Source organism: Ceratotherium simum, chromosome 5, assembly GCF_057802395.1.
Source record: "Ceratotherium simum simum isolate JZ-2026a chromosome 5, ASM5780239v1, whole genome shotgun sequence".
In the NCBI taxonomy this organism is placed as follows: Eukaryota; Metazoa; Chordata; class Mammalia; order Perissodactyla; family Rhinocerotidae; genus Ceratotherium; species Ceratotherium simum.
The window spans coordinates 81,688,186-81,714,482 of record NC_141904.1 but is presented as its reverse complement, the minus strand read 5'-3'; the positions used below and the strand labels follow the sequence as shown (position 1 = coordinate 81,714,482).

At 37.7% G+C, this 26,297-nt stretch overlaps 1 protein-coding gene across 3 annotated transcripts in view; it reads left to right on the top strand.

The window, feature by feature from the left end:
* The window catches only part of RAD18 (RAD18 E3 ubiquitin protein ligase), a 257,812-nt gene that overhangs the window by 217,758 nt on the left and 13,757 nt on the right, over positions 1-26,297 (top strand). For all 3 annotated transcript variants that reach the window (XM_087431391.1, XM_004442198.3, XM_087431392.1), the window contains one exon: positions 23,825-23,887. In XM_087431391.1, coding sequence (XP_087287517.1) covers positions 23,825-23,887 — 63 coding nt within the window. The remainder of the gene's footprint in view (positions 1-23,824; positions 23,888-26,297) is intronic.

Sequence of the window (26,297 nt, the reverse complement as noted above, 5' to 3'; positions counted from 1 at the left end):
TCTGTTCCCATATCTTCCAAGCATATAAAAATGTCTTATATCTCAGATTTCTTGGGAAGATGAAATGAGATAATAAATATGAGAGTCTTTGATAAATATATGATTATTATTCTCCTTTTATTAGGACAAAATCAATTAAATTTGAACTTTGCTAGAGAAAGTTTTGAGGCTGGGCTAATTAGTTCCATTCAAAATTCATTGAATTCCGGCCTTAGCTGGGCACTTACTACTGAGGCACAGTCTTCTGATTTACTCCTGTTACGTTTCCCACGGCACCTACTCCAGACCGTTTGCCTGTGTCTGTTTCCTCACTTTCAGTAGACAGACAACTTGTCTCCCGGTTCACTGAGGCCAGCTAATCTAACCTGTCTTCCTTTCCATTTTAAGATTTCTTGTAATTTCTAACCTCTTCTTTCCTGTTAATTATAAGAGAAAGATATATTTCTTAAGACATTTCTAAAGACTGTTCTTTCCTGTCAATAATGAGATAAAGACATGTTATTTCTTAAGCCAAATTCGTCTACCTCCTCTAACACATTGTTCTGTTCCTTAAGTTTGCTCTTGGATGGCCCCTTTCTCTCAGCCCTACCTCGATCTCTGTCTTCTCTTAATTCTTCCCACTAAGCAGGAAGTAATCTTGACTTCCTCTGTGAATTTCGGTGGTGGTGTATATGAATTCCATGGCAGTTTATCGAAATCAAATCCTATCTTGTATCATAGTCATTTGGCTATCTTTGTCATTCCTATTATTACTCATCGAAGTCCTTAAGAATTGAGTCTGTCACTCATTTGTTAAAAAATCTCCTGCCAAGGATCTACTTCAAGACCTTTATTAAGTGAATGATTTATTGGTTCTAAAACTTACATTTTCTGTTTTACATTTTAATGTCTGAAATTGTGATGTGTACTGTAATCACTGGTACCTTACAGTTGCTACCAGCCAGGTTTAGTCGTGCTATACTTGTCAGTATGTAAGCATTATGGCTCTCCAGACTGTCATCATTTCATTTGAGTTACGTGTATTGTTAGCATTACATTGGTTTGTCATTTAAAATGTCTTCAACAAAATAATGAGACAAAAAAGTTATTGTGTATGAAGAAAGTACAGAAAGTGTACCAGGGTGTAAGTTTGCTGTTAGTGAGGGTAGTATTCATCGTTGGATAAATGACTGCAATTTCATATCTTCTTGCAAAATAATCAAGTGATTTACAGGACCTAGGAAAGAGAGATACCCACAAGTATCTTAAGACTTGTTACATTTGGTTATGAGCTATGTGCATAGGATTGCCTATTTGTTATGTGACCGACTGAAGGCAGGAGAAATGGTCAAATCCCTTGGAATAGATAGGAGAAATTTCAAAGTAATAACAGTTAGCATGACTGATTCACATGTTGCAAAAGACTATTGTTAGAGTGTCAGACATCAATTTGTTAGATACTTCTTGCTGTCTCTGAACAGAAGCTGCTTATCTTCTAGTCACATGCAATGTGATTGAGGAAAGAAACAAAATTATGAGTTTAGTTTGCAGAATGGGTGTCAGTGAAATTCCTGGAGACAGTAGTTGAGTACTTTTGAGAAATGTTGTATCTCCAGTGCTCTCGGTGGTACGGAGGATGACTTTGTGAGGGAAAACTCAGACATCATGGATATTGAGTCAAAATACGATGAAGAAGAGTCAGGTTCTGAATCTGAAGACATTTTAGGAATACTTTAACCAGTTTATTTCAGTTCTTTTTTTATATATGCACAGCAGTGGTATAAGATAAAACCTTGTGTCTGCATATGTTTAAAAGAACTCTCTGGATATTTAAAAACTAAAAATTCTAAGTGAAAAGGAAGTATTATACTGTGGTTAAATTGACCTCTATTTTTTTCTCTCTTAGTGACATAAAATAATGGTTTATCTTTCCATCAGTGTTGTCTTAGACTTTTTAAATGCAGTATCTGAATATGAATAAGGTCACTGACTCACTTGAGACATAATTTCATTGCCTAGTGGGAAATTCATAAAGTAGGTCATAATACTGGTTGGTGGTAACCTGGCAGAAGGCTATCACAAAGTACAGTGATCCGTTGGTAAGTGCCAGTGTTAGTGACTCCAGAGCCTAAATAGTCAAAAGAGATACCCAGTTGATTAGGGTAATTAATACCATATAAATGAGGAAAGGAATTCAAAGTGAGAAGGGACTCATCACAACCAAATGCTTTTAGTAAAATCATAGAATATCAGAGATAAATGGTCTTTATTTATCTGGTCTACCTTTTATTTTCCATAGTATTGAGGCATCACATGGAAGGGATATGGTATACTACACTTAGTGACTTTGTTGTGATATTTTCCAATTCTAAAATTCTGTATTCCTGTTATTTTTGACAAGTGTAATAGTTGGTAAATTATCTGTGTTCTTTTACCAGTTGTCCATTGCAGATCATGAATCAACCTTCTAGAATTTTATTTCCTTTTTGTATATTGAAGTGTTCCTATCTTTATCCCTTTCATTTTTTACAAAAATTTTCTCATTTTTTTCTTTTTATGATACTTTTGTGCTTTCATTATGAAGTCCTAAAATTTCAAAAATACTTTTAAATTTAGATGTTATGCATGTTTATTGTAAAAGTAGAAAATTTAGGTAAACAAAAAGAATAAAATGCCATAATTTTATCAGCCAGAAATAAGTTCATGTTAACACCTTCATATGTACATCCTTCTAAAGATAGAGGTATGGGTGGATGGATAGATGCCCATTTTTAAAACAGAAGGTTCATACCATTTTGTAATTGTTTATCCTTTCTTTTTTCTGTTTTTAAGAGAAAAGTCATACTGTTTTAGGTCTAATGTGAGTGCAAATATATTGTGAATTGTTGTTTAATTCACGTAGCCATGCTGTAAAACAGAATATAGATCTTACTATTATTGGTTTTCTTTGTGTTAGAGCAATATTCAAATTTACATAATATGGCAGACTGACAACTAAGAATAATCTTATTGTAAGATCTAATAGGTATATCCAATCCAAATAATTATTAGGATAAAACTGTTTTGTTGCTAACTTGATTCTTAATTCTTAAGTACTTTTTTAGAATGTGAATTATTAGTGTTATATTCATTCTCTGTTGCCAACCTGAAGACAGATGATAAACAAATTGATAAGAATTTTAGATTTTTATACAACTTCTTGCTAGGTGATTTCCAGGAGGTAAAGAGACTTGTCCAAATTTCTGTAAATTAACTTATTGTTCTTTTTAATCAAGAAGAGAGAGCTTTTGTTCCCCGAGTTTTGGCAAGCAGAGAAAACTGCATTTTTATTGAGTGCTAAGTTATGAGAAAAGATGCTTTTGAGTATGACCCTAGGGAGGAAGCTAAATCTTCACGCAGAGATGAATAGTAGTCATGTTTTTCTTTGGAAGAATCTTTAGATTATTATTTTTAAAAGATATTTGAGCACTTTAGTTCTAGGCAGATGTTAAAGAGAGGCATTGCTTGTTTGGCGTAACTGAAGAAATTTGAATAAGGTCTATAGGTTAGATAATACTATATCAATGTTCAATTTCCTGATTTTGATAATTTTATTCTGGTCATATAAATGAGTGTGCTTGTTCTTAAGAAATGCACACTGAGGGATTGAAGGGGCACGATGGCTGCGACTTACTCTCAGTGGTTAAAAACAAAACCCTGTCCGGTAGTTTCACCATTAAGCATGTCTGCCTCAAGTGTTTTTGCTGCATAACTAATTGACTATAAGACAACTTTGCTGTAAAAGATAAAATAAGGAAACATAAAAGAGGGACTTTAAAATTAAGAACAACATTAAAAAGACTTTATTGTGAAAAGTAGAAATACAAAAAATATTTGAATACATTTAAAATGTGTATAGATTCATGGCAATAGTGTGCAAAGAACTGATTTTATTTTGTGGATTGTACCTAAGCACTTGTTGTTTTCGAAGCCATTTGTGAGTTAGTAGCCACCTCTTTTATATATTTGCCATAGCTTGGTAAACTTCTGGTTTTGACAGGTGGGAGAGATGATTGTGCTCACCAAAGGATTTGCAAGCTGATGTGTTATCATTTTCTAGTGTAGTATGCAATCTGGCTTTATACTCTCTTATTTCACACTTGCTGTAAATTTTCTCACGTGTTTTCTATCAAGTCAATATAGGTAGTTGTTATGATCTACTATTTTAAGACCCCCACGTCTACTTGTCACTATATAGACCATTATGAGGGCTAAGATTTATATAATATAAAAATGAGAGAACTTCATCAGTGTAGAAGAAATGAAACCAAACTGTCAACCACTTATTTCCTCTTTTATGGCAAAATTGCCTCACAGCCAATTAGTTTTGCCGTGAACCTGCTTGCAGCAAAGATGTGTATGGTGAAACTACCTAGAACCAAAAATAACATGTATGCGTGTGAGTATATACTTGCACGCACGCACGCACACACACACACACAAGACACATAGAGACAAAGAGAGAGAGAGTGATGATAAAGCAGATGTGGCAAAATGTTAACAATTGGAAAATCTGAGTGAAGGATATGAGTCATTTTTTTGTAGGTTTGAAATTATTAAAATTAAAAAATTTATTGGATTCATTGTCCATAATCAAAGAAATTTGTTTACACTAGGAAATTTTCTAAAGGAAAGATTTATACTTACGATTTATTGACCAAAAAAAGTAGTAGCCAAGAGTCTACATGGGATGGTGAGTATGGTTTTTATTTATTTTGCTCAGTCTGTTCATGACCAACCCTACATGGTTATCTGTGCTTTGGTGTTTTAGAGAACATGGACTCATGAAGCGGGGACTGTGATTTCATTACTCACGGGGAATATTCACAAACACCAGCCAATTTCACCACTTGGGAACCTACATGAACCTTCTTGCTGATACCAAGTGTTGGTCATAAAAGAACCTCAGTCAGATAAGGTGTGAATGAATACATGTTAACTTTTTACAATTATTGGCAAAAACAGTCACATCTTCTCTGATGCAAAGTTAGTAGCAGCGTCTTTGTGTAGGAGATCCAGTACAGACACAGGCACAGAACACCAGGCACTTTGACAAAAAGGCTAATTAGCCACTGGCCATGCATTTGATATATTTTGGTACAGTTTTCTTTTCAGTTATTTTTGGAAGAGCTATCTGTCTAGAATTCTTAAGAGCAAGAGAGCAAAAAACAAAAACGTGAAGAAATCTCGATAACCATTTGTTGGAAAATTTAAGGAGTAGTTAAATTTCAGCTTTTCTTAAGTTCTGGGTAAATTGCAGAATGATAGGGAAATCGTAAGGGAAAAAGTGCTGTTGTGACATCCATCTAAGGAATGTTGAATACTGGCACCATCATCCTGTTGATAAGACCAAGCTGAGTTTATTGCTTATTGAAAGGAAGAGGAAACACTACCTCCATCATCAGAGTAACCTCTTATAGCCAGGAGGGCACAGTTGAGATGTGCGTTGAGACTTTGAAGTTTGGTTTCATGCAGGTCTTTCAGTGCAGGTCTTGCTTAGGATTGGGTAAACCTAATAGTTCAGAGTTGGTGAATACAGCAAGATGAGGATTTTTGAGGTGGGCGCAAAGAGTCCTTTGATGCTTTCTATTGAAAAGCTGATGGATCTCTCAGGAAGTTTTTGGACTCAAGAACAAAGTTATTCACAACTTTTGTCTTCCTAGAGAAGAGTCTCCTGGAATAGTAAAGTTATATTGATGAAACAGTGATGGTAAAGTCTTGTTAATGTAGACAGCAAGGTGTGTGGTTTCTACAGATGTTATTTGAGTGCTAAAAGTGTTACATGTGTTACATCATTTAGTCCACATTTTAGAGATGTGGAAATGAGAGGTCAAAGGAGTTAAATAAGTTGCTTAGGGTTGTACACATGGTTTCTGTCAATGTCAGGATTTGAACCCAGAACCCAGGTCTTCTTGACCTCAGAGCCCAGGTTCTCCTGACTGATAATGCTGCTATGGCCAGGCTGGCTTGCTGTTCACATTCTACAAAGAGTGGAAATATGCAGTTCTTGAAATGGTTTGGTTTCCTGAGAAGCAGACCCCAAGACAAGGATTTGAGTGGAACTAGTAAATTTAGAAAGTGAAGGAACCGGGCCGGCCCCGTGGCTTAGCGGTTAAGTGCGTGTGCTCCGCTGCCAGCGGCCCGGGTTCGGATCCCGGGTGCGCACCGAGGCACCACTCCTCCAGCCATGCTGAGGCCGCGTCCCACATACAGCAACTAGAAGGATGTGCAGCTATGACAGACAACTATGTACTGGGGCTTTGGGGGAAAAATAAATAAATAAAATCTTTAAAAAAAAAAAAAAAAAAAAGAAAGCGAAGGAACCACTGTAGGGAGTGGGGAAGTGAGACAGGAAAGGGAAGCATTTAAGCGGGCATGTTATCAAACCAGATGTCACTGTGAGCAGCTGGAGTTTAATCCTCCTGGGAAGTGGGAGCTGGTTTAAAACACCTGAGTTATCCCACCCAGGGGGCAAGGGGCAAGGGAATCAGTCATTTGGTTGGGGGCTGCTCCCTGCTGCTTCCAGCCTTCCATGCTGGTGACAGAGCAGGCTCTAGCAGCGAGAGAACACCTCAGGTAAAGGCGCTGACAGTTGGAAGTCAAGCCTGGTACATTGAGAGGATGAGGGTAAGAGGATGGGGCAGGGCACCAATGGGATCTGCCAAGGCAGTGGTTCCAACTGAACATAGGAAAATGGTTTGGTTTTACGTATGCTTTATTAATACAAGTAGGGTGCTGTAGGCTTTTGCCTGTATCTCTATGTCTAGCCCAAGAGAATGTAGGAATGTATGTGGGCATTCCAGAGCTCATTGCACCTCTGTGCACCTGTTTGCCAAGCACACTTGCCCATTGCTGCCAGGAAGGAAGGAGATAAGGATGGCTGGGGGCTGTGGAAGAAGTGATAGACAAGCAAATGTCAGGGGAGAAAGGGACAGATTATCTACAAAGCTCTGAGACAAATGGGTCCACAAACTGATGGGAGAAAATGTGCTTGTTGATGAGAAACAATTTACTTTTTCATCTTGAGTGATAATAAACCAAAGTACAAAATAATCCATCATCAGAGTGAAGTTTACTAACATACTTAATATGCCTTAGGCAGAAAATCACAAGCACAGAACCGGGAGTCCTTTGATTGTTGGGCATATTTCCTTATTATCTGTTTCTCCTTAACAGAGGTAAGAATACTATTAATGGGTCTTGTGGTGTGTGTAGACATCCTCTCCCACTTCTGAAGTTACTTTGTTGGGTGTGGCAGAATAATCCTGGTGGTCTTTTTTTTGGAAAGTCTTTAGAAGTACCTTGTTAATAGGTGACAATATTGTCTGACTTTGAACCCTCTTTGGACATAAAAAAAAATAAGCCAACCTTCTGTTGGGTACTTCTAAGGGTAGTTATATTTAAATGTTATTTTACACAGACTTGCTTCTTCGTGCTTAAGAATTAGAAAGTAGTATTTTGAAGAGTAGTTATATATGTACTATTTGATTTGCACTGATGTGTGGATCTTAAATATTTCTCTAATCTATATTTGCTGAAGTTTCTCCTTGACTTATCATTTCAGATGTTTCTCTAATCCTCCTCATCTGTAGCTTAGCATAATTTTTTTTCTGTCATGTTAGTTATATGTTCTTGTCCTAAAATGGATGGCAAGTGGGAGTCAGGTTTCTCACTGCTGGAGTGGGCGATTACAGACAAGAAAGGCTAAAACTATCCATGTGGTACTGGATTAGGATTGGAGACCTTAATGAGCTCACGTTCAGCTTAATATAGAATCACTTGGATACATGTAGAAATATTTATAGATCTGTGTATATAAGTGAGCTAGTACACACACATGTATTTCCTTGCTCTGTCGGCTGCCAGAGCCGAGAAGCAAGAGCACCACAGTTGCCGTGAGCACGCCTGGTGCACTGATCTTGGTTTCTAATAACATTCTTCAAAAGAAGGAACCACTGCTTCTTGGAGAAATGGCTGATTCCAGAGTTGGGGCAGGAAGCAAGGAAGTGCTAGAGAAAGAGAGAGACAGACAGAGAGAAAGACAGAGAGGGGAGGGGGGGACGAGAAAAGAAGAGAAAACAGAAACCTGACGGTCGCCATCTCAGCCAAGATATCGAGGTCAGCATCAACAGCAATGTTATGCTGATGGTGTGTCCTCTTGATATGATGTGATGGGACTGACACTTGACCTCTGTGGTCTTCCTCCCCAAAACTCAGTAACCTCAGTCAAATTGTGAGAAAAACATCAGACAAACTCCAGTTGAGGGTCATTCTACAAAATACCTGACCAGCACTCCTCAAAACTGTCAAGGCTTATAAACCAATGTTAACTGCAATAAACAAACAAACAAAAAACCTGTCAAGGTCATCAAAAACAAGGAAAGTCTGAGAAACTGTCACAGCCAAGAGGAACCTAAGCAGATGTAACAACTAAATGTGATGTGGTATCCTGGATGGGATCCTGAAGCAAAAAAGGGATATTAGGTGAAGACTAAAGAAATACAAATCAAGTGTGGACTTGAGTTAATAATAATGGATTAATATTGCTTCATTGGTTGTGACTAACGTATCAGACTAATGTAGGATGTTAAGGAGAAGAAACTGGGTGTGGGGCATATGGGAGCTTTGTGTACTGTCTTTGCAACTTTTCTGTAAATGTAAAACTATTCTAAAATAAAAAGTTTATTTTTTAGAAAGTACATTATAACATCAAAATAAAGAGGGATATTGGTATGAAAATGTTCAAAGAATGTGTTGAATATTGGAAAACTAAAGGCATCAAAACGTTATTTTCTTCACTGGTAAATTGGACAGTGTTTCTGGGTTGTAGTAAGTTTATTGAACAGTTCTTCTTTTCCTTTCACTTAATATTACATGTTACATGTAGTTATATAAATTAATTAATAAACCCTGTTTTAATGTATACTATAAAACGTTTCATTATTTAGTAGTATGTTAAAATTTAATCCATAAATGTAGCACAAGGGAAGAATTCTGTTTTCCTTTCTGTTTAATTTTTTTAATCAGTTTTGCTTTCTTGTGCTAATATTTTTACTTTATAGAATGATTTCACCTCAGAGGATGTAGCCTAGCCTTTACATTTCATCACAGAAGAAAACATGCACAATTTACAACGTGGCTTATCCTATTAGGTTACCATATTTTTATTAGTGATATATACTTGTAAAAGTCATTTTGATAGATGTGAAAATATAAATAATTTTCTCTTTTCTCCAGTACTCAATGCCAAAGGTTACTTGCTATTAAATAATAAGGTGTTTTTTTTTTTACTCTCAGGCAGTTCATGTTGGCACCATTTGGGGTTTTTTGTGTGTGTGTGTGAGGAAGATCAGCCTTGTGCTAACATCTGCCAATCCTCCTCTTTTTGCTGAGGAAGACTGGCCCTGGGCTAACATCCATGCCCATCTTCCTCCACTTTGCATGGGATGCTGCCACAGCATGGCTTGCCAAGCAGTGCGTTGGTGCGCACCCGGGATCTGAACCAGCGAACCCCGGACTGCCACAGCGGAGCGTGCGCACTTAACTGCTTGCGCCACCAGGCCGGCCCCTGGGGGTTTTTTAATTATGCATTTTTGTTGGGTAATCTGATGAGCTTTTTTATAATAGCTTTTTTTATTGTTGTTTTATAATAAATTCTTGATTTTTTTTCAGCATTCTGAGTCAGTCCTAGGTGGCAAGTGTTTTTGTTTGTTTTTACCAAATTCATGAACTGCTGTGATATAAAAGTCCTCTGTAAAATAACTTTGCACCCTTTAATTTTCTGTATCAGGAGAGAGTTTTAAAACTCCGTAGTGGATCATTACTTGTGTATCTAAAATGCTTACAGAAATTGGCAGTTCCTTCCAGGTTCCACACTTATAAAATGACGCCTTCATTGTTGTAGGGGAACACCAATGATGCCCTTTCCCTTAAGGTTCCTCTGGCTGGCCAAATAATTAAAAAGACAGGTTAGCAGGAGAAAATAATACCAAGTTTAGTAACATGTGTACATGGTGAAACCAGGGAAACTGAGTTTCTCAACACAATAGCAGAGATTCTTGTCTTAAATACCATCTTCAGCCAAAGACAAAGGAGGATGTTGGGGGTGGGGGGAGTCAGTTACCGGATATTACCAGAAAAGCACAGTAAACAAGAGTGAGGTTATTATGCAGACTTAAGGCCTCACCTTTCACATTGATAAGTTTTTAGAGATGAGGTCATTCCCCACCACCTCCCAGCACAGAGAGGGAGATACCTTTACAAATGGAGATTTCCTTTATAAATGTAAGTGTTTGTCTGGCAACTCCCAGCAGGGCCACCCAGAGGATGTGGCTGGAAGAGACAGAATATTGATAAGAGGGGCTTGGTGCCTTTCCTATTGTAACATCTATTTTACATTATATTACGGCCATCATGATAGTAACTCCTTCCTGAAACAGATCCGTTATGTTAAGTTCTTTAGGCAGTTTGGGAGGGGAAACTCAAATGTTCTTCCTGAGTTTTCTGAGTCTTTATTGTCTTCAGCTCGAAATAATCCGCATACCAGAGTGGTGCCTCTTGGGGTGGCCTGCCCTGAGCGCCATCATTGTCATAGCTTGTAGCAGTGTCTGATCATCACCCAGGGTTTTGGTACGATGCCTGTAGTGTTGAGAGTTTGTGTTGTCATGATGATAATACTTGTATAAGGTTGAATTTTTTTTTTTTGCTTGAGGAAGATTAGCCTTGAGCTAACTTCTGTACCAGTCTTCCTCCACTTTATATTTGGGTCGCTGCCACAGCATGGCTGATGAGTGGTGTAGGTCTGTGCCTGAGATCTGAACTGGCGAACTCTGGCAAACCTGGGCCTTCGAAGTGGAGCGCACTGAACTTAACCACTACACCACAGGGCTGGCCCCTAAGGTTGAATTTTTTGAAGTGTGTTTAGTTTTTCAGACATTTTGAAAACTATGTAGAAATTTTAGTCCCATAAGCTTCTGCATATCTTTGGCTTGATTCATAAAACTGATATATATTCTTGACTGGTTTAGAATTCAGTTCTTCATTAAAAAAGGAGTAGCCAAGAGTGTATTTTTCAGAACGCTTTGAGAAGACTAAGTATGAGACCTTGAAGTAACTACCAGTTCCTTCTAAATGTTAAGACATCCAATCAATAATTATTTTGGATCAACACTCCCAGACCCACAAATGTGGGCAGCCAGTTAAGAGCTTTCTCTAGTTTAAAAAAAAAAAAAAAAAAGTAAAAATCAGAATTGTTTTGGCCTTGTTCTGGTGAATGAAATTGGAAGGAATAGAAATGATATGTGATTTACATATTATTCGAATTTGGTATTTTTAGTCAATTGTGATAACTTTATAATTTGTTACAGTCACCTTGGAAGTTAAAATCAGAGCTTTTTTCTCTGCCTTCTCATTTCATACTGCCTTTGCTTTTAAATCAGAGGAACAGATGTTTTGCAGTCTCCTTGGAGACCTTCAGAACCTGAGAAAAAGATGTGTTAGGATAGAGTACAAACATTTTCAAGTTAGAAAATACCTCAAGAAGTCACTAAATATAGTAAATTCATGTCACAGGTAAGGAAATGGAGGCCTAGAGAGGTGATATGACTCATCTAAAGTCATCCAATGAATAGAGTTGAAGCCAATAATTCTCAGCCTAGGTTTTTCATTACAACATGAATTGCATCAGAATTTTTGTCTTAGGCATCATTGCTTCCTTTGTTAGTAGCACTTTAATGGAGTTGTTCAAAATATCAGACATAGAATGACCATATATTCTGGTTTCCCTGAGATAGGCTGGTTTACATTTCTTGTCTCGGCATCATTATTAATAGCACCCTGTATTACTCTCCAAGTGTCTGGGTTTAGATGATAGCTTGTATGGTTGCGTTGTTAGAAGGACATGCAGAGTTAATTTGTATGTCTTCTCTCTTCTCTTTACTCCCACACAAATAGTCACATCCTGGAACATGGGTACTTATTAAATCGCTGATTTTGCTTACTTCTGTTGATTTTACCACATAGGTAGTGCACATTGTTCTTGTATTTCAGAGAGAGTCAAGCGTTAAAGCCTGGTAGGCCTCAAATGCAGAGGCTTATTGTTTTTTCTTTTTAAGGTAATTCTGCAGAAGTCAATTGTAGAAGCCTTTAAGATGTCATTAATGTGTGCTTTAGTATGGTTCTCTTGCCCTAGTAAGCACATTTTATTATAGCCATTTATAACCTGTTATTGGAGTATGGGTAATAGTACAAATAAAAAATTAAAACTATGTATCAGAACATTAAAATTTGGGGTAAATATAGTTTTGGAGGAATAATTCTTTCTTATGCACTAGATCTTTAGTCTAACACTTCATTTTATGTGGGAACTGAGTTGCAAGGAGGTTCAATGTCTACTGCCTAAAATTCAGCAATACAAGGTAATTTTAAAATTCTTCTCCTCCTTAAATAGATCGTAAAACTGGAGTTTTATGGCCTAACCTTTGACTTCATATCAAGTTTCTGTAGTTCGGGTGGTTGGTATTGGCCAGCCATCCCACATTTGCACGGTTAAATGTGCATTCTCAGGATGGGCAGCTGGGTAGATTATATGGAAGCTGGTTTGGCTGTGCAGAAGACATGTAGTCTCATCACGAGCTTCATATCCAGCCTCCCAGTCCCTGTTATCAATGAAACTTGTAATCAATGAAAGCTTCTTAAGTGGTAGAGGAAATTTTCATTTTGAGTTGTTGCTTGTCTTTTAATTCATTTCTCCTTATGGGGCTGAGTTTCATAACCTGTTCCTATGATCTGGTTATCTTTTAATATTTGGTTTTTATTTGTATTGGTTGTTTATACTGCTGACAGTTTAAAGAATAAAAACAGAATGAAGCATCATGATTTTGTCCCTCTGCCCATTTAACTTGAGAGTTTGATTCTGTATCTAGTTGTAGCAGTGAAAATTTTGCTAATTAAAACAATTTTCTCTTACATTAGACTCTCAGAGTTGGTGTCCTCTTTTGTTTCTTAAGTTTATAAGTTAAACATAAGCACAAATGTTTAATTATATTTTGAAATTGAATTTTTCCAGAGAACCAAGAGGACTCTAATGTTTGGAATTAACCTAATGTTCTTTTATTTCTCTTCCTTAAAAAAGCAACACATACTTTCTTCACTTTTATAAGGATTTAAAGTTATCGACCTAAAAGGTATACTTCTCTCTTTAATACAGTGTTTCCTAACTCTTTTCCTTGGCACATAGAAAATGATAGTATTTGTGCATCATAAAGAGAAGATGCTGGAGGCCAGAGTTGCCTGTCATGGGCTTCAAAATTGCTTTGGCTATTCTAGGTCCTTTGCATCTCCTTATATACTTTAAAATCAACTTGTCAATTGCTAAAAAAAAAAAAAAAGATCTGCTGGAATTTTGGTTGATTACATTGAATCTATAGATCAATTTGGGGACCAACTGACTATCAATATTGATCTGATCTGATATGGTCTGGTTTGTATGTTTTAAAAGGATGACTCCAGATGCTGTGAAGAATGGATGGGTGCCTAGAGGTAAAGCAAGAGTGGAAGCAGGGAGACCAGTTAGGCTTTTGTAGCAATCCATTCCAGGGTTTTTGGCAGAGTGGATCAGAATAATAATAGTGAAGATAGAAATGGGTGGGATTGGGGATATATTTTGGAGGTAGGATTGGCAGAACTTGCAGATGGTTTGCAGATGGTGAGCAAGGAAAAGCTCAGCATCAAGGATGAATGCTAAATTTTTGGCTTTGCCAACTGGGTGAATGGTGGTGCTGTTTACTAAGTAAGATGGGGAAATTTGAGAAGGGCAGTAGAAAATTTGGCCAGGAGCTGGGAGGTGGGTCATTTTGGTAATCAGCTGTTTTGTTTGGAGCCTATAAGAGAACCAAGTAAAGATATCAGACAAAGAGGTGGAGATAAGGGGAGAAATCAGGACTAGACACATGCATTAAAGGCATGGTGTTGGCTGAGACATGTAGCACAGGACTGTAGAACAAGAAAAAGGCGTCCAGGACCAAACCTTCTCTTACTCCAACATTTAGAAAGAGGAAACATTTAGAAAGAAGAGACTGAGCAGAAGAGATGGAGGAAGAATAAGCCAGTGGGGGATGAGGAAAACCAAGACATTGCAATATCATGAAAGCTAACAGAAGAAAACAGATTGAGAGGTCAAATGAGATAAGATTAGAAAAGGGACTGTGGACTTTTTGGCAACATAAAGGTCTTAGCAAGTGTAGTCTCAAGTGGGTGGGTTTTGGGTAGAAGACTGATTAGTGTGGGTTGAGGGGAAAATCTTAGGGAAGCAAAGAGAGATAGCAACTACTGACAACTCGCAGTAACTTGCTATGAAGGATGGTAGAGATTAGGACTATCTGGAGGTATATGGGGTTAAGGGAGGGATTAGATGGGGATGATGCGGTAGAGAAGGGGAAACTGATCAGGGGTGGAGAGCTAATTGAATGAGTGAAGTCTTGACAAGGCAGTGAGATGAAATGGAAAGGTTGGCCTTTGCTAAGAGCAGAGTTGATTTGTCCATAGTAAGAGCAAGGAAGACAAAGGATATAGGTACATATGCAGGGGGAGATCATCAAGTTCTGCCTGATTGCTTTTCTTTTCTTTCTTCTTGTTTTTTTTGTGTGTGTGTGTGAGGAAGATCAGCCCTGTGCTAACATCTGCCAATCCTCCTCTTTTTTTGCTGAGGAAGACTGGCCCTGGGCTAACATCCGTGCCCATCTTCCTCCACTTTATATGGGACACGGGCACAGCATGGCTTGCCAAGCAATGCGTTGGTGCGCGCCCGGAATGCAAACCAACGAACTCCGGCCGCCGCAGCGGAGCGCGCGCGCACTTAACCGCTTGCACCACCAGGCCGGCCCCACTTTTATTTTGTTAATGTAGGTAAGGCAGGTTCATCTGCTGAGAGTGGGGCTAGGATGGTGGGTAGGCGATTTGAGAAGGTATGAGTCTTTTTGAGAGTGGGAAACAGAACATGCCAGGTAAGTATCGGAGGGTTGCCTAGTAGTGAGGATTGCCCCTTTGAGATTTGTGGTCAAGAATTTTAAATGGGATTAGTCAACAAAGTCAGATCAATAGATACGTTTTTTATTTCACCATGTTTAGTTGCTTGTGTACAGCTCACAGTATGTAGTTAATTGGAGTTAGCCAGGGTTCCTGCGTTGGTTACAGAGGATAGTGTGGGTTACTAGAAGGACTCAAACAAATTGATTTTGAATTGCAGCTGAAATTTAAACTTAGATAAATGTAATAGATGCTTGCTTTGGAATTCTTATCAACTGAGAAAAATTTCAAATACGTTGCTTTAAAAAAAGAATGTTTAACTTTCAGATATAACTTAGTAGGAATGTTTTTGACAATGAAAGAAGACGTGCTAATACATTTTCTGAACATTTATAGGGGTTTAATAGAACCATTTTAGAAACATTCAATAATAGATACTCTTTGAGCACCTAGAGACTGAGAAGGAAGGGACCCACAGACCCAATAGAAAAATGTGCAAAAATCATGAACAGACAGTTTGCTGAAAGAGAAATGCAAATTCAATTCATTTCTCACTTGTTAGGTTGGCAAAAATCTTAATCTTTGCTAATATACTCTGCCGTAAGGCTGTGGGGGAACAGATGCTCTCATTTATTATTGGTTGGAGTGCTACATAATACAATCCCTAAGGAGAGGGATCTGATGAGATCAACCAAAAGTACTATTGTTTTACGTTTTACCCAGTATTCCAATGAATTTGTCCTACAGATATACCTGCACACATACAAAATGACCTATATAAACAGGGTTATTCATCGAGTCATTGTTTATAATGATAAAAGACTGGAAACTACTCAAATACTCATCATTGGGGCTGGTTGATTTAACTACTGTACATCACACAGTGAAATACTGTGTGACTGTTAAAAGAGGAAAATCTCTATATGCTGTTAATGGAGAGATTTCCAAGATATGTTTATAAGTGAAAAGACCAAAATTCAGAACAGCATAGATAGCATTCTGTTTTTTTTCTAAAAGGGGAAGAAATGGTGTATACTTATACTTGTTTGATTTTGCATAAAAAAACACCAGAAGAATAACCAACAAACTGATAAGTGGTTACATGTTGAAGACAAGGGGGAATGAGTTTGCTGGGGACGAAAGAGGAAATGAGACTTCTCAGTGTCCACCTTTTTTATGTCATCTTGATTTTGAACCATGTAAATATATTAGTCTACTTTTAAAAAAAGAATGGGTACTTCAAAATAAAGTTTTGGAAATTATCATTATCGTCATCAATATCATTATAAATTGGTTAATGAAGTTTGGTGATGCAGACAGTAAGTTAAGAAAAATATATTAATGGGATTTTGTAATTTGAAGGCATTGGGATTATTAGAAAAATTGTTGAATAAGTGTTTATGTTTCTAGTCAAATTAAGAGAAAGCAGTATCTAAAGAAAACATTATTAAAGTAACTGAATAGTAACCTAAGTTGTATTTTACTCTAATTCAGTATTCATACAATAATAGCTTTGTTATTTTTTAAAATCTTTCTAATTGCTTTTGGAATGTTGACATATTATATTTGATTTTTTAACTGTTAAGAATGTGACATTTAATGAATTTAATGTTGCCACAAAATCTTTTCCTACTAATAAACATTATTGTTTTGTATTTTATGTTAGCCTTTTTTCTGGGGACATTTATAGACTTCAGAATACCCCTGAAAGCTAAATGGTTCATCTTGTTTCGGGTGATGAATTTTGTTTTGTTGCAAGTTTCTAAAGAAAATGTGGGAACGTGGGAACAGTTCTTCCACATCTTTTGCATTTTCAAAAGAGCTTAAACTGGATCTACTGTCCTTTGGATGAATGGGACATTGTTCTGGGGGAATGTATCTTCACCTAAGACACTATGACATCAAGTCCTTGAAATTTAAATGTGTCCATGAGATCCCCATACCTAGCAGTCGGTCTTCTTTGTTCCATTGTGGGAGTTCAGCTCAGCCACGGCTTTGTGCCTCTAGAAGGGTGCCTGGCACATGGTAGATTGTTGCAGTAATTTCCCTGGGCTTCAGTTTCCTCTTTGATAAAATGGAATGATAGGTTTTTTTGCCCTGCTAATCTCCCTTGGTGATTCTAAAAAGCAAATGGGATGATCATATATGGTGAATGCTTTGTAAATAGAATATAAACTTAGTTATTTTTTGGTTTCATCTCTTTTTAAGGGTTTAGCATGGATTACTTGATGAACAAGTTCTTTTTGGTATTGTCTTGGTCTCGTATCTGAAGCTTTTTTCATTTTATCTTTTTCTAGATCTAGTGGAGAGCAGTGAAACTCTTAGCCTTGCTTTATCCATGAACCTTGTTGACGGTTGTCTGATAAAAACCTTATTGAAGAATACGTAGGAGGAGGTGGTAGTCTTAACTCTTGTGGCTTAATAGCATTTTATTTTTCTGCTACCACTAGTTGAAGCAGCATGGTGTAGCAGAAAGAAGACGAGAGCTTTGCACTCACTTCCCTGGTTTTTTTGTTTTTGCTTACTTTAATTTCTCTGAGCTTTTGTCCATCTATCAAATGAGGGTAAAACTTAGGGTGCTTATATGAAGTAAAACTAATGTATGTAAACTAATTATCACAATGATTTTTAGAAGTAGTTGTTCACAAAATGATAATTTTTCATTGTCATTGTCATCATGGAGTGATTTTTTTTTTTGAAGCGAGGATGTTTACTATTCTAATATGTTATTGTTAACCTATTGCCAAAATGTTTGGCATGTAAGCTTTTGCTTACCCTGCAGAACAAGTTACTAAAAAGGGGGTTTGAGGAAGGATTCGTGGCAGCTGGCAGCATTTATTTAATAAGTACTGTTGTCTGGTGGGCATTGTGTGCTCTCCATCAATCCTACAGTTTCCTGTCCTTAAGGAGTTTTTTTTTTTTTTTTTTTGAAGTTGAATATTGTCAACTATGTTCAAATTAATGCCACAATTATGAGAAGAGATTCAGGGTGAGGGGGAATAACTACTAGATAATAGAAAAATTCCGCTTGTAAGTAATCTTTAGTCCACAGGATTTTTCTAGCAGATGTTTGCATTTTTCCCACCCCACAGTACCCTGTGTACCTGTCATACTGGATAAATATCAAGTTCTGATGAATTTGCACCTGGTGTCATAGAAACAGTGGAAATCAAAGATTAAAATAGAGCACATAGTGATGAGGTTCCCTAAGGCAAATTGAAGCATAGTGCTGAGGCAATTATTCAGGTAACTCAGACCCAGATCTGTTATGGAAATGGAACCGAAATTTATTGAACACGTACTGTGTGCCAAACTCTGTGTTAAACATTCTCTGAGTTCTATTGATTAATCTTAAAAATATCCCTGTGAACTGCATGTGTTATTATCCTGACTTTATAGGTGAGGCTGCTGTGACGTGGGAAGATTAAGTAATTTGCCCAAGGTTACACAGTAAGTGACAGAAACAGGACTGAAACCTTAACTTTGTCTGACACTAAAATCTGTGATTTTTCCTCTGAGTAGTATCACCAGTCATGCCTTTGCCAGAGGAATTTGGCATGTTACTTTCCAGCTTTGGTGGTAAAATCTTGGCTAGTAGAATGAAATAAGATGCCTCCAAAGAAATATGCAAAGATAGTGTTTTCCTTTGCCTGATAAGATATTGTGCTACTACTTTTGGTCAGAGAATGACAAGAGTAAAATATTATAGGAAGACCAACTAGGTCAAAGACTAACCAACAAAAAACGGTTTAGCTTATGCTTCTGAAAGTTTGAGCTGAAAATAAAGTCTAAATAGTATGAAAAATTAAGTGTGGGTGTTCTCAATAGACCTACTAAAAAAATCTTCCTGAACAGAGGTTGGGAATTCCATAGAATTCAAGATTCATGTTTTTTGCCTATGAATCTTTCTCACCTGTATTTAATCTATGTAATACTATCCACTCTAGCCTGGACTGAAGGAGACTTCAGAGAGCACAATTTGAACACCCTTCCGTAGGGAGCTATAGCTTTCCTGTACCAGACCTCATATTCCTCCAGGTTCTCAAAAGCATGGTCTACCAGAATGTTCCAAACCCAAATAGTAGAGAAGCTAAAGTTTGCTCTGAAAAAGTTCCTTGTCCAAGACTTAAAAGCTCGAGCTCTGTAGGCTTGTGCGTGCTCTGACCCTGGGTACACTAGTGTGAGTAATTTATCTTTTTCTTTGGAAGATTTTTTAGGTGTCTTGAAAGTAAGTTAAAGGAATTTTTATCTCCAAGGCATATTAAAATGACTGAGACTTCAAAAATAACAGTTAACTTGTATCCACAAGGAAGAGATCTGGGAGTGATAATTTTAGTAACACTGATTGTTATGGCCAGTAGTCTCTTTGTAAAATCCTGTTTGTGAAACTGTATGTTTAATTTCAGGAATGTGGCTTTTGGGTAGAATGTAGGAAGTACGTTACTTTAAAAAGGAATGAACAGTTCTGTCTGGTATTTTCATGGTATTAGTATCAACTCTCAGTTTCTCAGTGGTCACTGGAATTGGAGCAGGAGATATAGCAGATAATCCTGCAACTTCATTTTAGGTAAACTGCAAACCTCCCAAACTTTTGTATCATTCAGTTTAGTGATTTGCTTATTCAGGTAGTGACTGAGCTGAAATAGAAAGAAAGGCGATGAGAATTGAGGGAAATCGGGGAGCTGTGCAGTCTTGCTGGTCAGTGGTATTGAAGTTGCAGAGAAAGAGGAGATTGCAGGCAACTTTTGAGATACGCTTTTTGTAAGCCTCCTCTACCATCTGTTTTCACAGAGGTAGCATAGCAAAAACCTCTTAAATTTATGTCATTAATGTACCGCAAATATTTTCCTTTAACAAATCAGTGATCTGTACTGGTGATTTGAAAGCTGCTAGATAAATTGATCACAGACTACTAGGTTAGTTGACAGGCCTGGCCGTCCTGCTTACTCAGCTGGAATAGTAGGGATGCTTTGCAACCTTCCTCTTTAAAAAAAAAATTGTGTATGTGTGTTGGAGAGTGTCAGCAAGAAGCTGACTTTACTATTTTTCTAGCTATGTGTCGCCTACCGGGACCCAGAGCCACACGACCACCCCCTAACCCCCATCCTGCTAGCTCATGTGTTCTCAGTAGGAGTAGTTTTGCCCCCTAGCAGGTAGAAATTAGTTCTTGGGGATGGGGGTGGCCAAAAAACCTTACTCTCTTTATGTATAAAGCACATATATGTATATATACACAATACATAAACAGATATACATTATATTTGTGGTATTAAAATTTCATGGAGGGGCAGTTAGGGGAAAAAAGTCTAAAATGGCTTCTTGGGGAGGGACAATAATGAAAAAAGGTTAAGAAATACTGCCCTGCTTCTATCCACGTAAGAAGAATGGATGGTGGTATCCATATAACTTGGAGTAGAGAAAAGGGAATGAAAAAGTTACATTAAAACAGCTTCAGTTTTCTTTATAAAGTTGGAGTAGTTATCGCCAAAGTAAGGAATAACGAAAGTTGGCATCTTGTGAAAGTAAAAGTTTAGAACCACTTCTGTGGGAATGGGGTGGCAGTGGGTCTAAGGCCATCCCTAGCAAGTGGCTGTGTGTGTCTGTGTCTTAGGAAAATAATAACGTTGGTGAGATCTGTCTTGGCTCTCCCTAAGGGCCCTCTGCTTTCCCCTCTTCCCTCCTAGTAAAAACCACGTTTAGCTAGCTGTTTAATGGGAAAGCTTGTTGTAAGCCAGTTTACAGTAAGCTGAAGATGACTGACGATAAATTAATGTGTTATTTTCAGGGGCACTTGCATTTGAGCAGGGGGTCAACCTCCCTGTAAGAGAGTGGTAGGTGCTTAGGTATGCTGCCAGGCCAAATCAGTGGTTCCCAACACAGGGGTCCGAAGGAAGGATTGCAGTGGGTCTGCAAAAGCACAAGCACATCAAGAATTCTCTGTAGACGTAATAAAGAGTGTCTCACAAATACACGTACTACTGTTTTTTAAATGTGTGCGTGTGTTGCTATAATGAATAAAGTATAAACTAAAAGTATTACTAAATTTACAATACTTCACACAGATCAATGGAATAGAATCGAAAGCCCAGAAATAAACCCACGCACATCTATGGACAGCTAATCTTTGACAAAGGAGCCAAGAACATACAATGGGGAAAAGAAAGTCTCTTCAACAAATGGTGTTGGGAAAACTGGACAGCCACGTGCAAAAAAATGAAAGTAGACCCTTACCTTACACCATACACAAAAATTAACTCCAAATGGATTAAAGACTTGAATGTAAGACCTGAAACTGTGAAACTTCTAGAAGAAAACATAGGCAGAACGCTCTTCGACATCAGTCTTAGCAACATCTTTTCAAACACCATGTCTGACCGGGCAAGAGAAACAATAGAAAAAATAAACGAATGGGACTACATCAAACTAAAAAGCTTCTGCACAGCCAAGGAAACCATCAACAAAACGAAAAGACAACCTAACAATTGGGAGAAGATATTTGCAAACCATACATCTGATAAGGGCTTAATCTCCAAAATATATAAAGAACTCATGCATCTCAACAACAAAAAAACTACCAACCCAATTAAAAAATGAGCAAAAGACCTGAACAGACATTTCTCCAAAGAAGATATACAGATGGCCAACAGACACATGAAAAGATGTTCAAAATCACTATCTATCAGGGAAATGCAAATCAAAACTACAATGAGATATCACCTCACGCCCGTCAGAATGGCTATAATTAACAAGACAGGAAACAACATGTGTTGGAGAGGATGTGGAGAGAAGGGAACACTCATACACTGCTGGTGGGAGTGCAAACTGGTGCGGCCACTACGGAAAACAGTATGGAGATTCCTCAAAAAATCAAGGGTAGAACTACCATATGATCCAGCTATTCCACTGTTGGGTATTTATCCAAAGAACTTGAAAACACCAATTTGTAAAGGTACATGCACCCCTGTGTTCATTGCAGCATTATTCACAATAGGCAAGACTTGGAAGCAACCTAAGTGCCCATCAAGGGACAAATGGATAAAGAAGATGTGGTATATATACACGATGGAATACTACTCAGCCATAAGAAACAATGAAATCCAACCATTTGTGACAACATGGATGGACATTGAGGGTATAATGCAAAGTGAAATAAGTCAGAGGGAGAAGGTCAAATACTGTATGATTTCCTTCATTAGGTAGTGGATAATAACAACAATAAACAAACACATAGGGACAGAGATTGGATTGGTGGTTACCAGAAGGGAAGGGGGGAGGGCGGAGGGTGAAAGGGATAATTCGGTACATGTGTGTGGTCATGGGTTGTAATTAGTATTTTGGTGGTGAACATGATGTAATCTATGCAGAAGTAGAAGTATAATGATGTACACCTGAAATTTATACAATGTTATAAACCAATGTTACTGCAATAAACAAAAAATTATAAAAAAAATTTATAATACTTCATTATTATTATGTATTTTCTCAAGCCACAAATGGGAAAAGTATTGCTACTACCATATGAGGATTCTTGTCCCGGAATGCCTGAGAACCCCTGTGCTAGCTGTATCGGGGGGTCACTATGCCTGCCGTGTGGATGGAATCCCCACCCACAGGCTGTTATACACATGAACCATATCAGAGGGTGTCCTAACTATAGCTCCCTGAGAGTCTTGGGGATATGGGGCAAAATTCCTTGAATAAAACATTTGTACAGAACAGTATTTATTGACTGTTATTGCCTTTTTTGTTCAGGCATCATACGCAAATGTTGCTTCAAAGTGAGTTGCCATAATTGGTTGAGAATAATTCATTGGCACTTTAAATCTTTATAATTTTTTAACTTTTGTTATCAGTATATGATTAGAAATATGATTGGCACTAACATTTTAAACCTGTTGTTTCTCACCTGAGAGAGAGTTATTCCTTTGTTTTAGCCTCTCCACCCGGGGGTAGAGACGATTATTTCTGAGTTGTCCCCTGCGATGCCCATGACATTCTGTCTTGGGTGTCTAAAGAAATGCTTTTTTGATATTGGTGTACATCTTCTTTTTAAAAAGTTATTTATTTGGGAAAGAACAAGATGCTAAAAGCCTTAAAATAGTTTTTTCTTTTAAAGAAATAGTACATGCTCTCTGTAACCTTATTTACCCTGCAGTCCTGCACAGATAGGCTAAAGATTACACAGCGCTTTAAGCCTTATAACAAATTTCATTATTAACACGTTCAAATTAATTAAATTATGCTTTACTTTGGTTACAGAGGGACTAAAAGCCACTTAGGAATTTAATATCTCTTGTGAATCTCATTACTAGAAGGCAATTTTTAAAACATGAGTTGGTCTTTGGTCGCTATAGGAAGTTGAAAAGACTCATGACTATTCCATTTGAATCCAGGTTTTATGTTGAGGGATTTATTTAAACTTTAGTGATTTTTTTCATTATTATTGCTAATTTATTAAGCTTTTTTTTTTACAGCTTTATTGAAATTGATGTATAATAAACTGCACATATTTAAAGCACACAGTTTGATGAGTTTTGACATATGTATACATCTATAAAACCATCCCCACAATCAAGATGATGAACCTTTCCATCACTCCCAAAGTTTCCTTGTGCCACTTTGTAATCCCTCCTTGTCCACGCCTTGCCCCCTGTGGGTAGCCACTGGTCTGCTGGTTTGCTTTCTGTCACTATAGATTGGGTTGTGTTTTCTAGAATTTTATATAAATGGAACAATACAGTCTTTTTATTGTCTGGCAATATTGATGTACATATCCTTTTAGTTCCAGTTCAGACATCATAAGAGATCTTCTAGAAGAAGAGGAAGCCTGGGAAGCATCACATAAGTGAGTTCTCATAATCAAGAAATAAGCATGTACTTTGACCTGAGAAATCATAATTCTATACAGTTGATTTTCAAAGAAAAGAATATTTGTGCTTTCTGATTTAAGAATAATAATTCACACACGTCAAGGTAGAGATTGCCATTTACTACTTGTTTCTGTATATTTCTGCTTAGAAAGGGAATCCTGGTATAATAACTCTGGTTACTTGTCAGAAGTTGTTTTTCTAAAGGTAAATTATTCCAATGGGCAATTAATAGTTTGGGCTTGAGCACTGGCTTCGAATCTTTAGAAAACTTTTAATCCTTTCCTAGATGTTCCCAGTCATAAAACATATTTAGTGTAGAAAAATGCAGTTTTACTCCTTCTCCTGTAACACTGATGAATGATTCCAGGGAATGAGAATGTTGGAGGGGACCTGTTCCAGGTTCCACTGGTAGGTAAGGAGGAAAGGAATGATGCAAAAGGATATTATATTTTCATTAATCTCCACCTACAGGAGTGATCTGTAGTACAACAGGGCACGTTCCACTGTAATTTCATGATCACACACCTCAAATGGACCCTCAGAACTATCTAGCAGTTTACTGTTTCTGTGATCATTTCTTTGCCCTGTTCTTCACAAAGATTATTTGAAACCTTCTCAACTCTTTTCTGTGGCTCCACGTTCAGCTGAAGGCCTCTCCTCTTCCACTGTAGAGAACATAGCCGTCATATGGGAGTCCTCATCTTTCCAGTGCCGAATGTAGAAATCTGCTGTATTTATACATATTTTATTCCTCCTTTTATAATTTCCTCATTTTATAATAAAGGGCTGTCCCTCCTCTTATCTGAGGCTCATTCCTCCTACCTCATTTCTCCCTTCTTGCCAGGAGCTTTGCTTTCCCCCTTCCCCCTTCTCCCTCGTGTAGGCAGCCTCTTTCTCTCATCTGTGTCTTTCTCATTGGGTTTTCAGCATGCACAAATCTTCTCCAACTTAAAACCAGCCAACTAACCAACAAAAAACACCTCACTCTCAGTCTCATCGTGCAGCTACTACTGTTGTATCTCTCCTTCCTTTGTTGATTAAATCATGCACTGCATGGTGAACAACATTTCGGTCAGCAATGGACCACATATGTGACGGTGGTCCCGTAAGGCTAGTACCATATAGCCTAGGTGTGCAGTAGGCTGTACCATCTAGGTTTGTGTAAGTACACTCTAGGATGTTCGCACAACAACAAAATTGCCTAACGACGCATTTCTCAGAACATATCCCTGTCATTAAGTGACTGTGGATGGTCTCTACGTGCAGTTCCCGTTTCCGTATCTCCCACTTACTCTTCAGCATATTTAGCCAGTCCCATCATTCTTCTGAAATAGCTTTCACTAAAGTTATTGAAGACTACCATGTTGCTGAATCCACAGGACATTTTTTAGACCTCATCTCCCTTGACTTCTTAGCAGTATTTGATACTGTTGACCTCTTCACCTTTCTCAAAGCCTCTCTGAGGCTGAAAGAGGTAGATCTCCATCCCAAAGTCACTTAGCCGTAAGTGATAAGTGATGGAGCTGAACTTCTAACCTAATGTGTCAAAAGTCAGTTCTTTCGACTAGTAAGCTGTACTGTCTTTCCAAAGGAGAGGTTCACTGTGCTGACATTTTGTAGTTTCATAGCTGAATCACTGGGAGAAGGGAAAAGTGTGACATCCAGAGAAAGCATTATGAGTAGGTTTATCAAGCCAATGAAATATTTGGTGGTTTTTTTTAAAAAGTAGCGTTTTTTGAAAGTTTGAAATTTTGGTTGCATTACTCTCACCTAAGCATTATTTTAGCATTATTTAAATTAATTAGCATTAATTCTGGGAGACGAGGCCACTCTTTATCTATGTCCTCTTGTACCAGGAATCATCCTGTTCATGCTGAACTAAACCCTGACACCAATGGCTATGACAAGCTGTAGCCCAGAATTCCTAAGCCCAAGCCCTTTCTTGATAATGATGACATCTTAAAGTCATTATTGTAAGGAAGCACTTAGAAAACAAATCCCATTGCTTGATCCTCAGAGATAATAAATGTGAAAGCTGGAGGATGTAAGTGCTCATCTAGTCCAATGCCTTTATTTTATAGGGAAGGAAGCTGAACTCCAGAGAGGTAAATTGACTAGGTCAAGGTCCACTGCTAGTTAGTGGCACTGCTGGGATCAGAATCCAGGTCTCCTGATTTGAGCAGAGTATAGAACAGGTTAAACAAGCTTATGCCATAATGTAGCTTTAGAGGCAGAATCAGAAAAGCCTTCACAGCTTTACTTTTCAACAAAATGTGGCAGTTCTGCAAATACCCATCTTAAGCTCATAGGCATATTTTGTGGTACCACAAGTGGAATGTTTGAGATGTTAGTCCTCCTAGAACATACTATTTCAGTTCCAACACA